The sequence below is a fragment of the Barbus barbus genome, assembly GCF_936440315.1.
Source record: "Barbus barbus genome assembly, chromosome: 46".
NCBI classification, from domain to species: Eukaryota; Metazoa; Chordata; class Actinopteri; order Cypriniformes; family Cyprinidae; genus Barbus; species Barbus barbus.
In genome coordinates this window covers 17,112,774-17,127,375 of record NC_136724.1, presented here as the reverse complement: position 1 = coordinate 17,127,375, position 14,602 = coordinate 17,112,774, and the positions used below count along the sequence as shown (strand labels likewise).

Sequence of the window (14,602 nt, the reverse complement as noted above, 5' to 3'; positions counted from 1 at the left end):
ACGGAGAACGTGATGACTGAAAGGCATTCAACCATTACATGCTTTCCTGTGACCCTTTTTAAAAAAAAACATGTATTTTAACATTTTTATATTACACAAATGATCGTAAAAAAGAGGATTTCTGTATCATCAATTTAAAGCATGGGAAATTAAAATTTAATTAGTTAGCATAAGGTTAAAGTAGGATGACCATACATCTTTATCAGACATGTTCTGACAGAGATTTCTAAAATGTCCTGATTTTATCATAAACTTTATCATTATTTACTTAGATCTGTGTGAAGATTCATACATTTTAATTTTTGTATTGAATATCCCTTTAAGTGATGATTGTTTGCACTACATTAGAGATTATGAGTATTTAGATTTACACTTTTCATTATTTTATTCATTTGCTTCCCTTCCCATTTACATTAAACAAAAAGATTGTTTTAGACACTACAAAAAAAGGCTTATCTTAGTATTTTTGTCTTGTTTCTAATCAAAATATTAAAAAATTCTTAAATTAAGATGCATTTACTAGGTAAGCAAAATGATATAAGATATTTAGTCTTGTTTCCAGGAAGGAAAAAACAAAACAAAAAGAAGACTGGAAGCCCTTCTGCAACTAAATTAATTGTATTTTGCTTAAAATAAGTAAAATTATCTGCCAGTGGGGTAATTACTTATATTTTATAATTTTACTTCAAGCAAAATGCACTTAATTTACTTTTTCGCCCCGGAAACCATTTTACTTATCTATTAAATGCTTCTTAATTTAAGAATTTTTAGATATTTTAACTAGAAACAAGACAAAAATACTAAGTAATATAAGCCTTTTTTTTTTTTTGCCATGGACTTAACTTGCTAAATCAAAATCTCTCTGACTTTTATCTGTCCTGCCAAAACTGTTGGAAAATTTGCATGTGACACCCAAAACAGCGAAGACTAAGTGTCAGAGCACATCATTTACATAAATGACGTGTTTTTCACAGACATCATGGCAGCCTGTGACATTTCCAAACACTGGACACATGGACAAATAGGCTGTTATCAAAAACACAAACTTTGTGATTAATTATAATAAATACAAATGTAACCAACTGTGCTGTGGATTATTTTGCTTGCCAGCAACTGAAAAAGTTCAACAACAACAAAAAGTAACAATCAAGTTTAGTCTAAATGTTTCTTATTCTGAAGCAGCAACATGCACTTTTGGACAAAATCGTCAATCATGAATGTGATTCTGGCTAGATCTGCAAAGCCAAGGAATCTGATGCCATCAGGGCTAGAGCTGAATTACTTGAGTCTCCATATTCCCCATATCTGGACGTCCAATAGTAATGCCTGTGTAAACCATGAGATGCTTCTGCTAGAAAAACATGATCATCCACCTCATAGGGAGAAACATCTGTGTGCTCCTCCAACAGCCGCCCACTGCTTATCAGCCGAGAGAAAGCCTGATTATACATGCAGAGAGAACATCAAGACATTTTAATGAACTTTTGTACAGCAGTTGAACACTGTACTTAATCATTTAGAGATTTGTGGAATCTCACCATGCAAACTGGCTCCTCAAATTTGTTCCCCCAGATGTAAATGTGTGTGAGACAGGAATTCACTTTCATTGCCTCGTTGAGGGACATAAGACCTTCCTTTCCAATGTTGTTGCTTGTAACAGACAATCTAGAAGGCAACAATGATGACATAAGCTGGTCAGCACATACAAAGGATATAATTTCATGTGTAAACTTGAGATTTATAAACGTTGTTTTATAAGTACACTAACGCTTTGAGTTTACTGTGTGGCAGCTTGGTAGCTTCACTTAGATACACTGCACCATCATCTTCAATGCGATTGGAAGACAGATCTAGAATCTCCAAAGAGGGATTTTGTTTCAAAACCTCTGATAAGCATTTGGCTCCATCCCGTGTGATTCTGTTGCTGTTAAAAATATAGAAATTATTATTTCTCTTATGACCATCTTATGGTCATATCATTACTGATTAACTTTACACAGTTATTGAACTGAACTGAATCAACACTGAACACAATCAACTAATTTATGCTGAACAATGTTACTATTGTCTTTGTAGAGCTGCTTTGCAGCAGAATTTGAATGTCTCATATTTGATGAAATTTACATCATTGAACCATCCCTTTAGGATCATGAATTAAACAGTTATGTAAGTGAGTGTATACCAGCGAAGATCCAAGTAGCGTAGCGAGACGTTTAACTTCAGTGCTTCACACAGCCTCTCCACGCCAGTATCAGTCATGTCATGTTTTCCCAAGTGCAGCTCCCTCAGTGTCTTATTCACCACCAGCATCTGTGCCATATGGACTGTTGTTTCCTCCTACCATTTAAGTTAAGATTACTTTTAACCAGTAAAACGAGACTTTTACCAAAATAAATAAAGAGTATGTATTTCAAAGCAGTTTTTTCTGAAAACATACCTGTAGACTGAAAAGAAGAGGTCGGCTAACATTAATAGCACAGATTTTTCTGTTGCTCTTGAGGATGATGGCAAACGCTATTACACTTTGTGTAGCCTAGTAAAATAACAGTACTTTAATTAAAATGTAAATTACCTTTATTTTGTGCTTATATTTATGTTCAACAAACTCACCAAATCACAGTCTGAGATGTCTATTTCTTCTAAAGTAGAGTTGATCTGCAACATGGCAGCCAGTTGCATGGCACCTTTGTTTCCAATCTTATTTCCTGTCATTCTGAGCATCTTCAGACTTTTATTTCTCTGTGAAATTAACAAAGTACATGCAAAAATTGTGATAAATATTGGCATTAATTTAACACCTATAATTAATGTACAGATGCATTTTAACATTAATTCTAAATGTGAATTAGCCACACTTACGTGCAAAGCTTTTGCTATCACTTCTGCACCATCTTCCTCAATGTTATTACACATCAGATCAAGACACTGAAGGGATTCACTCTCCTGTTAAAATTACAATATTCCTTTAAATTCTGAGATGGCATTAGTAGCTAGTATGCTTAAAAATATAAACAATGTGAAAAACTCTGATGACATATAGTACCTGAACGAGGTGTGCGACATAAACAGCTCCTTTATCTGTGATATTGTTGTATCTAAGATCTAAACCTGCAATGGATTTTCACTTTCAGTTCACTATAAAATCATAGTTTAAAAGCACTTGATTCAGGTTACAATAAACTTGCAAATATGTACACTAGTTTATGATTTGCATGACCTAAAAGTGTTCTGGGGATAGGACGAGTTAATATTTACCCTTTATAGCCGAATTTCCCACGAGTGTTTTTGACAAGACCAGCATATCATCATCTGCCAATCTGTCTCCATGCTTTAGTTGACCATTACCTGTTAGTTTGAGTGCGCCATCACTGAATTAAACAAAAAACAACATGAATTCACAGGCAACGACTGCTCATACTTTATACTGCATTATATACTTTACAAACCAACCTACTAACGTTGCCTTGCAAAATACATGCATTTGGAGGCTGCTGAACTTCAGCGCATAGAGATAAATATCGATCCTGAAGGTCCTCCATGTTTCAAGCTTTATGTTGCTATGGTAACAGAGCCGCCAGAGAACCGTCTTTGATAGAACGCATTGCGCAATGGCGTCATCTTCAGGTCAACAATAAAAATGTGTGTAAAAATAAAAACAGATATATAGAAATGTGGTTAAAGAAACACAACAAACATTCTCCCCCGGTTTCACAAACAAGGCTTAAGCTAGTCTTAGACTAAAATGCATATTTGAGCTGTCTGAACTGAAAATATCTTGCTCTGACATATCTTAAAATATATCCGTGTCATTGTTCTGTGCCAAAATGCACATCTTAATGTTTTCTTCTAAGGCATTTTTGCAAAAGTTGCTTAAATATCTCAATTTAACTAAGGCTTAGTCCTGGCTTAAGCTAAGCCCCGTTTGTGAAACCGGGCCTCTAAGTATAGTGTGAAAACAAGTGAAACATAGATATTTAATCTCTCACAGACTATTTTCTTTATGAATGCATTACACAAGTACTCAACATTGAATGATGTGTTATATATTCAGATATTTAAAATGTATGGGGAAAATACAATACTCACATTTTGGAGGAAAGGCCTACTGGACCTATAACAATAAAAAGCTAGCCATCTGTAAATTATATTTATTTACACAACAAGTAATGGGCTGTTTCTGAATTCAAATTCACAAATAAAAAATCTAACAAACATGCCTTTAGAAAAAAAGAAATAAATACTTGTAGGGATGGTAATGTCATCAATATTCTAAAAATGTACACATAAATATGAAGTGAAAACAAACCCAAAATAGAAAACTTATTTTATATTTAACACTCTTAAAATGAAGTCCATAAAGTTATAATCTTTCCTTTGAAACTATAATTGATGTTTTTATAAGTTTGATTTTTTTCTTTAAAATCATCCTAGGGGACAGAAAACTTCCCTTCGTTGAAGAATTACCGGAATATAAAAACTACAAGTAATACTGAGAACATGTCAGTGTTCTTCACCAGATTCATTGTGTGAATGCATTACTCAAAAATATATATCAACCACAACAAATATTCAGATGTGAGATGATTTATTATAAAAGCTTCCCAGTTTGTTAGAGGATCCAAATGATTTCACATCATATATGAAATTGTTCAGAGACTGGGTCATATAACATTATAGGTATTTACATGTCAAATTTCTAAAAGACAAACGCATAGTTCAAAATATCAGAATGACCAAGTCAGTTATAACGTATAGCCGCACTGTCCTTTCAATTAAATAAAAAAGCATTTTTTAAACGAACCAAAATGCATTTTTAAGCACAGCTTCTCTATTACAGCTAAAAGTAAGTTTGGCCTTCCCTTCATATCAGAAAATACTTTATGCCTTTAATGATCCAGATTCTGCTCTGAATGTAACATTACATTTAATTAAGAAAAAAAAAAGCAAGAGAAGCTTCACATATTCACACAATAGCTTTGTATAACTGATATCTGCTAAGAGTTCGTCATTCAAACGCTGAGAAAACAAGTTATCTAAAGGGATGTTTGTGACAAAATGCTTTTGCACTGGCGTGACTGATCCTAACCGGTCTTCACTTAATGAAGAAAACACATTTAAAATGGATGTAAAAGCTGGTATTTTAATCAATGGTCTGAACGATGACAATCTGCGTGTGCTCCATCTCAGCGGTTCCTGGGATTTCGTACTGTTCCACTACGTAGCTCACTTGCTCGCCAGATTCTCCGTGTTGGATGAGAACCGGTGCTTCGGACGAGTCTGCGTGCTGGAAGATCATGGGCTCTGTGCCATCTGCGTGCTGTATGATCATCTGAGGCTCTGCTGACTGCTGGATAATAAGTGAGGTTTCCGGAGGCAAAATTGGCAATGGGGACTCCATCTGAATTTCATGGTCTTGGGAATCGACAAGGGCGGACCGGACGCGAGCAATCAGGCCTTGGTGGTCAATGGGGATGTTGAGAGGACACTGCGTTGGGTCGGTTTTCAAAGAAGCCGCCGGCTCTTGGCCTGGAAGAACTGAAAAATATGTTTTGAAATAGATATTTAAATGGATGGATAGATCAACTAAGTTGTAAATATACAACTGGTAAAACGTTTATGCTGCTTAATATTTGTTGAGTAAACCGTGACACATTTTTTTAAGCTTCTTTGATCAAGTTCAAAAGAACAGCATTTATTTGATACAGAAATGTTTTGTAATATTATAACACTTTGTCACTTTTGATTAATTTAATGCATTACTTATTCCAAAACCATTTAAATTATGGTGTATTTATATCATTTATATCATTTCCACAAAAATATTAAGCAGCACAGTTATCAACATTGATAAGACACTTTTTGTGAGCAGCAAATGAGGATATTAAAATGATTTCTGAAGGATCATGTGACACCAAAGACTGGAGTAATGATGAGCTTTGCCAGCAGAGTAACAAATTACAGTTTAAAAAAATATTAATATACAAAGCAGTTATTTTGAATTGAAATAATACTTAATGATATTACTGTTTATACTGCATTTTTGATTAAATGCAGCCTTGGTGAACAAAAGATTTCTTTCAAAAATATATATAAAAAAATCTATTATTTCAAACTAATAGTTTATTAAACAACAACAACAAAAAACATAAAAATAACACACCGTTATGCTTCAAAATGCTGTGCTTCTTCAAGGTATATATGTCGGAAAACATGTTCATACACAGGTTACACCTCACTTTTCTCGATCCTACAGGCAAAAGGACATCGATAAATATGTATTTGCACATTCTTTGCAAGGTTTCCATTTTGAAAAATGGAAAGCTTTCATTTATTAACTACATTTACCATTGTGGATGTCCATATGTTTTCGAAGTTCACCAGCAGTTAAGCAAGGTTTTCCGCAATCCAAGCATATATATGGGGTCACACCTAAAATGGAAGGAAAAAAAGGAGTCAGTATGTTAGAAAATCGCTACAGAAAAGGTTGAAAGCTTTAAGGAATGCATTACAAACCCACCGGTGTGTTTCCTGGTGTGAGCGATGAGAGAGCTGGACACAGCGAATGCCATGCCGCAGGTGTCGCAGATGTAGGGTTTCTCTCCCGTGTGTCGGCGCTTGTGGTACATCAGAGTACTGGCCTGTGTGAAGCGCTTCCCACATTCTCCACACTCATACGGCTTCTCACCGCTGTGCTTCCTTAATGGAAGTTAATGGAAATGTTTATTCTCCTAATTTATTATTTGTATTTTATAGATATTTTAATTGGATAACAACAAATACAGTATATTGACCAATACAAAAAAAATATTTGTATGATTAAGTGTCCAAACATAGATATGGAGAGCTAGTCTTTACATATTAGTAGTCTCTTTACATATTAATAATAGTAATAAGAATAAACAATCCACATTAAAACGATAAATCATTAAAACATTATAAATTTCCCAATAATTCTTATCATTTATAGTATTACTAAAAATAATAACATTTAATTTAATATTAAAGAACAAAGTGTGAACTCTAAAAAATCTCTGTATAAAGTGCAGTCTCTCTCTAATAATAATAGTGATCATAATTAATAATAATATTAAAAATCCTAAGAAATAGGGAAGTTTTTGGGAAGCAGACCAGATTTGAATCAACACCCTTCTGGGAGCATAACCACATAGATGTGTAATTTTATCAACTTTTATGAGATTTAATTTGAATATTCCACATGAATTGCACTACTCATACCTTATGTGAATTTTCAGATTGCTAGAAGTGGCAAAAGCCGCTCCACAGAAATCACATTTATGCGGCTTTTCTTCTCCGTGATGCATGCGGCAATGATAGACCAGCTGACATTTCTGAGCAAAACGTGCCTCACAAGATGTACAGGTGAAGGGCTTCTCTCCTGAAAACAAAATAATACATGAATCACTCTACATAAAGTTATTCTATAAGCTAAATTAGGCAATGTACACTATAATTCAAAAGTTGTGTTCAAAAGATTTTTTTCAAAAGAAATTAATACTTGTTTCAGCACAAATGCATTAAATTGATGAAAAGTGACAGGAAATATATGTAATATAACAAAATGATTTATATTTTAAATAAACGCTGCTCTTTTAAATTCTATTTAACAAAGAGTTGTAAAAAATGTTAGAAGATTTTTACAAATAAATTTCACAAAAGTATTAAGCAGCACATTGTTTTTCAACATAATATAATAATGTTTCTCGATCGGCAAATCAGCATATTAGATTCTTATGGATCATGTGATACTGAAGACTGGAGTAATAATGCTGAAAATTCAGCTTTGCCATCACAGAAATAAATGACATTTTACAATATATTAAAATAGAAAACAGTTAGTATATTGTATTAATATTTAAAAATATTACATTTTTGCTGCAATTTTGATCTAATCAATTCAGCCTTTGTGAGCATAAGAGACAAAAACAAACAACAACAACAAAAAAAAAACTCATCAAACCTATGGAATGAAAGACAAATTAATTCAAGTGAATGAGTATATTAAAGCAGTGTACCTTCTACATACGAGAGTCATACCTGTGTGTATGCGCATGTGGGTCTTCAGCTGGTTGCCCTGTCTGAAGGAGCGGGTACAGAGCTGGCACTGATACGGTTTGAGGCCCTTGTGTATGCGCATGTGTCTGCGCAGGCTGCTCATCTCTGAGAAGAGGTTCCCACAGACATTACAAATAGGCCTGTGTTTGTCCTGCAAGGGCTTCACTTCCTCTTCTCCGCCCCAGTCCTCATTGTCATTGCCAAATTCTTCATCCTCTACATCATCGTCTTCCTCATTACTAGCTTGGCTTTCTTTTAGCTTTCTACTCAAGCTTCTCTTTCTGTTGCTGGTACGGACCTTCTTGGCAGGATTTGACTCTGAATCTTCTGTACCTTGAGATGAGCCTTCTTCAGTGTGTTTCTCAGTGTCTTGGTTTGTTTCTCCAGTAGCTTCTTCTCCACTGTTCTCTGTTGGATTTGAAGATTCAGGCACCTCAGAAGAAAGATGTTTGGATCGAGGCCTTCCTCTTTTACGGCCAGTCCCTTTGTTCTCTTTCGTCTTTGCAGGTTCTGAGCCGTCTTCTGTGTTCTTAGTGGAGTTCTCAGTGGTTAACGGCTTAGTCCGTGGTCTTCCTCTCCCTCGTTTTAAAGGAACTCCGTCTGGGTTTTCCACATCTGTCTTCACCTGATGATCATCTTCCTCACCAGCATTCACAGAATCTTCTTCAACAACTTCTGTTTCTTGGGTGTCTCCTTGTTCTTCATCTCCATTGTCTCCTTCTGCACTAGATGATAGGGGTCTATTTCCTGGATGTTCTGTTTTGTGAGCAGAGCTCTCCTCTTCTTTATCCTTGGTTGCTACAGACTCATCTTCAGCGTTTCCAGAATCATCTCTATCAGTGGACAGCGGTCTAATCCGTGGACGACCTCTTGGTCTTCCGGTTCCTCTCCCTACTGAGCTGCTGTTTGGACTCACAGTTTGCAGTGCTGGAGATTGTTCAGTTGAATCAGAAGTCAACGGCCTCACCCGTGGACGACCTCTCGGTCTCCCCCGACCTCTTCCTCTGCCTCTGTGAGCAGTGATGGTCTCACTCTCAACATCATCCTCATAGAGCCTAGTTTTGGGTTTCCTCCCTCTCTTGCTGCTGTTTCTCTGTGGTGTCTGTTCGGTGGACGACTGGGCTTCATCCATAGAGGAGGGATCATCCTGTAACCCATCTTCTTTCTTTTCCCTCAACCGCTCCCATTCTTCTACCTCTTCGATTGGCTCTAAAGGTTCGTAGTCGTCTGGGCTCAGGGGGGAACGTGGATCTTCATACTCTGCTTGTTTTGTGGGCGAGCCACCAAATTTGATATCATCTTGAGTTAGTGTACAACGAGCCACAACCTCGGGCATCCCAAGATAAGATGCAGCTTTCTGAACGCTTTCAATTTCTTCTCTTTGGACAACAAAGCACAGGAATTTAACATTTACAGTAACTATATGAACTGTATGCACTATATAAATATATATTAGATTTAATCAAAGGTAACGTTTTAGCCAAAATAACATTTAGCAGGTTAAGTAGTTCATAGCACAGTTAAAAATGAAATAGATTGTGGTAAGTAAAACTTATTAAAATTCATATTCACTACTGGAAAAAATATCCATAACTTTATAAAACTAATTTTTCAATGACTTCCATGATTTCCGGTGTATGCAAATTTCCAATGTTGTTCAATTTTTCACATTCATTTGTTATATTCATTATTCTTTATGATTCTTTTATTATTACCATATCTTGACATCTTGTTATGATGGAAACTTATTTTCTGCAAAATAAAAAAATAAATTTATATGCAAGGATGTTTGGTTAAATTTTGTATTCTTTTTTTCATGGTACTAAGTGTTCTTTTCCAAGTGCTGGTATTTGAAGATTGTAAAGCTCTGCTCTTTCTGATAGAAGGATGCAAAAGCACAACCCATGTCTCTATTTTTATCTGACTTCTACCTACTGCCTTTCACAGGTCATGTCAACGTGACCTTGCTTTGACTTCAAGTAATTTAGGTGGAGAAAAACATGTGCCCAGATGTATGAGACACAATGGGTAAATCCCACGTCTATCGATCAGACATAAACATCTTGAGATGTTCTAAGAGGATGTCAGTCTATACTATTTATATTATTCCAAATGGCTTTTCAGACAGCTTCTCCTTTTCCTCTGCTCACATTACATGCTCCAAACGCCTTTGTCTTTTGACGATTATTAGACTTTGATTTTAGATTACTTTTAGAATTTTAGCAGAATACTCAGTTTGGATTTTTTTAACTAATTTTAATCTTTTCCTTTTGTTTTAAATTTTTCATTATTATTATAATAATCTGTTATTTTTATCATCTATGATTTATTTTAAATTAATTACAATTTTACTGAAAGACCTGGATCTCTCCATTGCATCAATTTCCAGCATGCGTTTACATATGCTACACAGTCAAGTGAACACATTTTAAAAATCATGGAATTCTTTTTCAGTAGTGAATATGAACTTTTAGTTTTACTCTGCAATTAAATATTTAATTTCATTAATCAGCTAAATAATTATCTATTTATCTACTATGTATATGCATATATACACTTACATGTGTGTGTATATATATATATATATATATATATATATATATATATATATATATATATATATAAATTCTGCTTGAAAGTTTGTGAACCCTTTAAAATTGTCTATATTTCTGCATAAATATGACCCAAGACATCATCAGATTTTCATACAAGTCCTGAAAGTAGACAAAGAGAACCAAATCAAACAAGTGAGAGAAAAAATATTTTCTTTGTCATTTATTTATTCAGGAAAATGATCCAATATTGCATATCTGTGAGTGGCAAAAGTATGTGAATCTCCTGGATTAGCAGTTAATTTAAAGGTGAAATTAGAGTCCATCTGTGCAGATGTGTTTTCAGTCAGTGTAATGACTATCAAATGTCAGTACATGACCCGTTTCATTCAAAGAACAGGGATCTATCAAAGTCTGATCATATTTGTGGAAGTGAATTGTGTCACGAACAAAGGAGATTACTGAGGACCTCTGAAAAAGTGTTGATGTTGCTAGATCAGGCTAGAAAAGATAACAAAACCATCTCTAAAGAGTTTGGACTCCACAAATCCACAGTCAGACAGATTGTGTACAAAGGGAGGAAATTCAAGACCACTGTTACCTTCCCGAGAAGTGGTTGACCATCAATGATCACTTCAAAGCAGAATGTGTAATAGTCTGCGAGGTTGCAAAAGTTCCCAGGGTAATTCTGAATTATATCAGCAAATTCTAAAGGAAAACGTCAGGACATCTGTTTAAGAACAGAGTCTCAACAGAACGTGGGTCATGCAGCAAAACAACAACCCCAAGCACGCAAGTAATTCTACCAAAGAATAGTCAAAGAAGAACAAAGTTAATGTTTTGGAATGGCTGAGTCAAAGTCCAGACCTTAATCCAAATAAAATGTTGTGGAAGGACCTAAGCAAGCAGTTCATAGGAGGAAACCCACCGACATCACAGAGTTTAAGTGGTTCTGCACTAAGGAATGGGCTAAAACTCCTACATGTTATTGTGCAGGACTGATCAGCATTTACAAGAAACTTTACCTTCAGTTACTGCAGAAAAAGGGGGTCACACCAGATTCTGAAAGCAAAGATTCACATACTTTTGTGAATCTGGATCATTTTTCTCAATAAATAAATGACAAAGAAATAATTTTTCTCTCACTTGTTTGATTCGGTTCTCTTTGTCTACTTTCAGGACGTATATGAAAATCTGATGATGTTTTGGGTCATATTTATGCAGAAAATTCTAATGGGTTCACAAACTTTCAAGCAGCACTGTGTGTGTATATATATCAAAATATGTAAATATATACAGTGCTGTGGAAAAGTTTGCCCTCTTCCTGTTTTAATTTTTTTTTATTTTGCAAAGAAGAATGGGCTAAAATTCCTCCACATTTTTAAAGAATAATTGTAAAAATGTATATATTTTGAAGGTACAAAGTCAATCACACAAAAACCTGAACACTAAAATTAAGCAACAAGGCATTCAAGTCAATCAGTTATATATTCATAATGAAGTGTCATCTAAGCACATATCAACATCTATACTAGTCCACTTTCAGTTAAGCAACACATTCAAAAATCAAATAAAACAAACTAATAAAACATTTAATTCATTGAGATGAACACAGAACTAGCCTCTTTATGAAACCTCTTTTTAAACGGGTGTCAGCTTATCTCTAGTCTCTTAAAGCTGGAATACACTACATTATTTTTGCCCTGATTTTCCACAGATTTACAGTCTGGAGAAGTTGAGGCTAGATGCCAAAGATCAGAGCCAGATTTGAGTTGACGGAATCCACAGAAAATCAATTAACTTAATTTAAAGTGACAACCATCAGTTAATATATAAAGCCTGTTTATGAAGTATTTACACAAATGTTCAATGTGAAAGAGCTTAAAGAGAGCACAATGAGCTTAACTGGAACAGCAACCATTTTTATTAAATTTCATGTAATATTGTAATAGGGTCTCCTCTTTTGGTGAAAGTTTTTAGACAGCTTTCAAATTGGCCACCAGACAGTGTGAACACATGGAGAGCCATATCTCAGCGTGCAATTATCTGATTGACTTCAAATTATAGGAGGTATATAGTAACAAACATATCAATTGGTTAAGACATCAAGTAGGATAATAAAGTGTGCTTAATGGGTACGTGAACTTAATAGGTACGTTTGCCCCATTTTAAAAATATTTTCAGGTTTTAAATGTTTTCAGGCTTTGTAGGAACAGCACATATAAACATAGATAACAATAAACTTATAGAATTATATTCCCATGAACTCACCTGTCCATACTCAAGTCACCGGTGTAAATGTAAGTTAGTAGTCTTTCAAACACAGCCCCGCTGACCAACTCTGGGTCCAAAGTTATGGTGGCATTCTCCTTTCCGGCATCAATAGACTGTGTAGAGAAATACTCGCTAAAGGCTGCCAGAACATTGTGGTGTGCATTATATTGAGATTGTCCTATTACTACTGTGCAGTCACACAGAAAGCTTCTCTCACGTTGCCTCTTCAGTTGCTCCAGAAGAAACTCACTGTGAGTGATATGTGGCATGACGTGGAAGAGGAGCAACCTGCAATGTCAAGAACATCTTATAACATCAGCCACTACTGAACACCAGATTCTTCAGCAATTCTGTCATTATTTATTTGTAGTGCATCCTCTTTCCATATAATAAAAGTGGTAGGTTCTAGTAATAAAGGGTTGGAACAACATAATGGTGAGCAACATTAATAAATGATTCAATAATTTCCATTTTGAGTGAACTAGACCTATAATGACCCTATTTTACATGCAATCATTTTGTAAGTAATAATAAAAATAATTCACTTACCGCACGTAAATTTATAATGGTTTAAACCGCACCCAAAAACCTGTTTAAATGAAACAGACATGCATGCAAAAAAATAATGAACCTGCGGCACATATAAATTAACCGATAAATCAATATAAAATTAGCGACAGTTAATGAAAATAAAAGTTCCCGCCCATTACTCAAAAGTTAGCTGCAATAACAAGCTTGCTGGCAAACTATCACCGTTAAAGGCCACTCAAAATATTATAATGCACCCAATAATTCTAGTCGTAAATACGCACTAAAAATGCATAAATGCATTGTTTTCTGAATGGATGCAGATAGTAGTGCTTAAAATTTTGACATGCAAAACAAAGGGCTCTTATTTCGAAAATGCTCGATCCGGTAGAGCGCGAGCCGCACAGGTTCGCTCTACATATTACAAACACGACACCGAGGCGTGCATAATTATTTAAATTACGTGATTAATACATATAAAGTTAAATTAAATTTTTTAATAAAAATTCAGGTCTCACGTTATTTCGAGAGTAGATTAAAATCCCTTTCCTTTGGCGGCCATTGTCGAGGTCTTCAACGGGATGTGGTCGGTGACGTCATATCCTCCCGTCTGAATTCTTTCCGGTGTTTGAACCAAAGTGGCCTTTAGGTGGAGCCAAACACACAAACCAGCACAAGAATGGACACAAATGTCCAGAAACTGGCGCATTCAAGGATCAGAGAGTTACAGGAGTAACTGTTGCTTAATTCATTGCTAAACGTAAATGTTATTTTGGTAATGTGTAACTAGTCTTCTTGTAAGTCCTTATTTTTCAATTACAATTGAAAGGCTTGACATTTTCACGTGAAATTTCCCCCCTTTTTGATCCATTTATCGATCCCAAATTTAACAGACAATGACATCCATACACAATTCATTTATCCTTGTGAAGAGATCTCATCGATCACAATATTAGATTTCAGATGTAAGTTATGGGGGGTTAGTCGATGAGGAATAATCTGTCCTGCTAGGGCTTTTCTAGATTATAGTCACCAAACAATTCTAAACATCTTCTGTTTGACTTTTCACCCTCAGACCCATGTTAAAAAAGACATTAACCCAGGGTTAAGGGCCGTGTGAAAATATCTTTAGTAATTTTAGCTTTAGCCGAAACTACAAGGAACATGTCCACACG

At 35.1% G+C, this 14,602-nt stretch overlaps 2 protein-coding genes across 7 annotated transcripts; both read right to left on the bottom strand.

Annotated features, from left to right (window-relative positions):
* Window positions 1-829: 829 nt before the first annotated feature.
* lrrc34 (leucine rich repeat containing 34) lies at window positions 830-3,565 on the bottom strand. The gene is made up of 10 exons (XM_079408982.1): window positions 3,451-3,565; window positions 3,256-3,368; window positions 3,044-3,108; window positions 2,860-2,943; window positions 2,611-2,739; window positions 2,438-2,533; window positions 2,183-2,337; window positions 1,769-1,924; window positions 1,539-1,665; window positions 830-1,439 (listed from the first exon to the last, which is right to left on the bottom strand). Exons 1-10 carry the CDS (start codon window positions 3,537-3,539, stop codon window positions 1,230-1,232), a joined length of 1,224 nt encoding a protein of 407 aa, XP_079265108.1. The 5' UTR covers window positions 3,540-3,565; the 3' UTR covers window positions 830-1,229.
* A 570-nt stretch (window positions 3,566-4,135) lies between these two features.
* Window positions 4,136-14,039, bottom strand: LOC306865267 (myoneurin-like). 6 transcript variants are annotated; one of them, XM_079409785.1, is made up of 10 exons: window positions 13,946-14,039; window positions 13,449-13,488; window positions 13,117-13,187; window positions 12,897-13,012; window positions 8,056-9,452; window positions 7,237-7,396; window positions 6,518-6,696; window positions 6,346-6,429; window positions 6,161-6,247; window positions 4,136-5,535 (listed from the first exon to the last, which is right to left on the bottom strand). In XM_079409785.1, exons 4-10 carry the CDS (start codon window positions 12,902-12,904, stop codon window positions 5,141-5,143), a joined length of 2,310 nt encoding a protein of 769 aa, XP_079265911.1. In that variant the 5' UTR covers window positions 12,905-13,012; window positions 13,117-13,187; window positions 13,449-13,488; window positions 13,946-14,039; the 3' UTR covers window positions 4,136-5,140. The 6 variants fall into 6 exon arrangements, with proteins under 6 accessions (XP_079265911.1, XP_079265912.1, XP_079265909.1 ...); XM_079409786.1 differs by having other exon boundaries at window positions 13,150-13,187; XM_079409783.1 differs by having other exon boundaries at window positions 12,897-13,187.
* Window positions 14,040-14,602: the final 563 nt, after the last annotated feature.

What these genes read in the sequence shown, in the direction of transcription:
- lrrc34 (XM_079408982.1), bottom strand. Translation starts at nt 3,539, where the DNA reads ATGGAGGACCTTCAGGATCGATATTTATCTCTATGCGCTGAAGTTCAG. An exon ending in TTGCAAGGCAACGTTAGTAG is followed by an intron (nt 3,369 to 3,450) that starts GTTGGTTTGTAA and finishes TGTTTAATTCAG; the next exon opens with TGATGGCGCACTCAAACTAA. An exon ending in ATGTCGCACACCTCGTTCAG is followed by an intron (nt 2,944 to 3,043) that starts GTACTATATGTC and finishes TAATTTTAACAG; the next exon opens with GAGAGTGAATCCCTTCAGTG.
- LOC306865267 (XM_079409783.1), bottom strand. Translation starts at nt 13,168, where the DNA reads ATGCCACATATCACTCACAGTGAGTTTCTTCTGGAGCAACTGAAGAGG. An exon ending in ACATATGGACATCCACAATG is followed by an intron (nt 6,248 to 6,345) that starts GTAAATGTAGTT and finishes TTTTGCCTGTAG; the next exon opens with GATCGAGAAAAGTGAGGTGT. An exon ending in CAGCATTTTGAAGCATAACG is followed by an intron (nt 5,536 to 6,160) that starts GTGTGTTATTTT and finishes CATATTTTTCAG; the next exon opens with TTCTTCCAGGCCAAGAGCCG.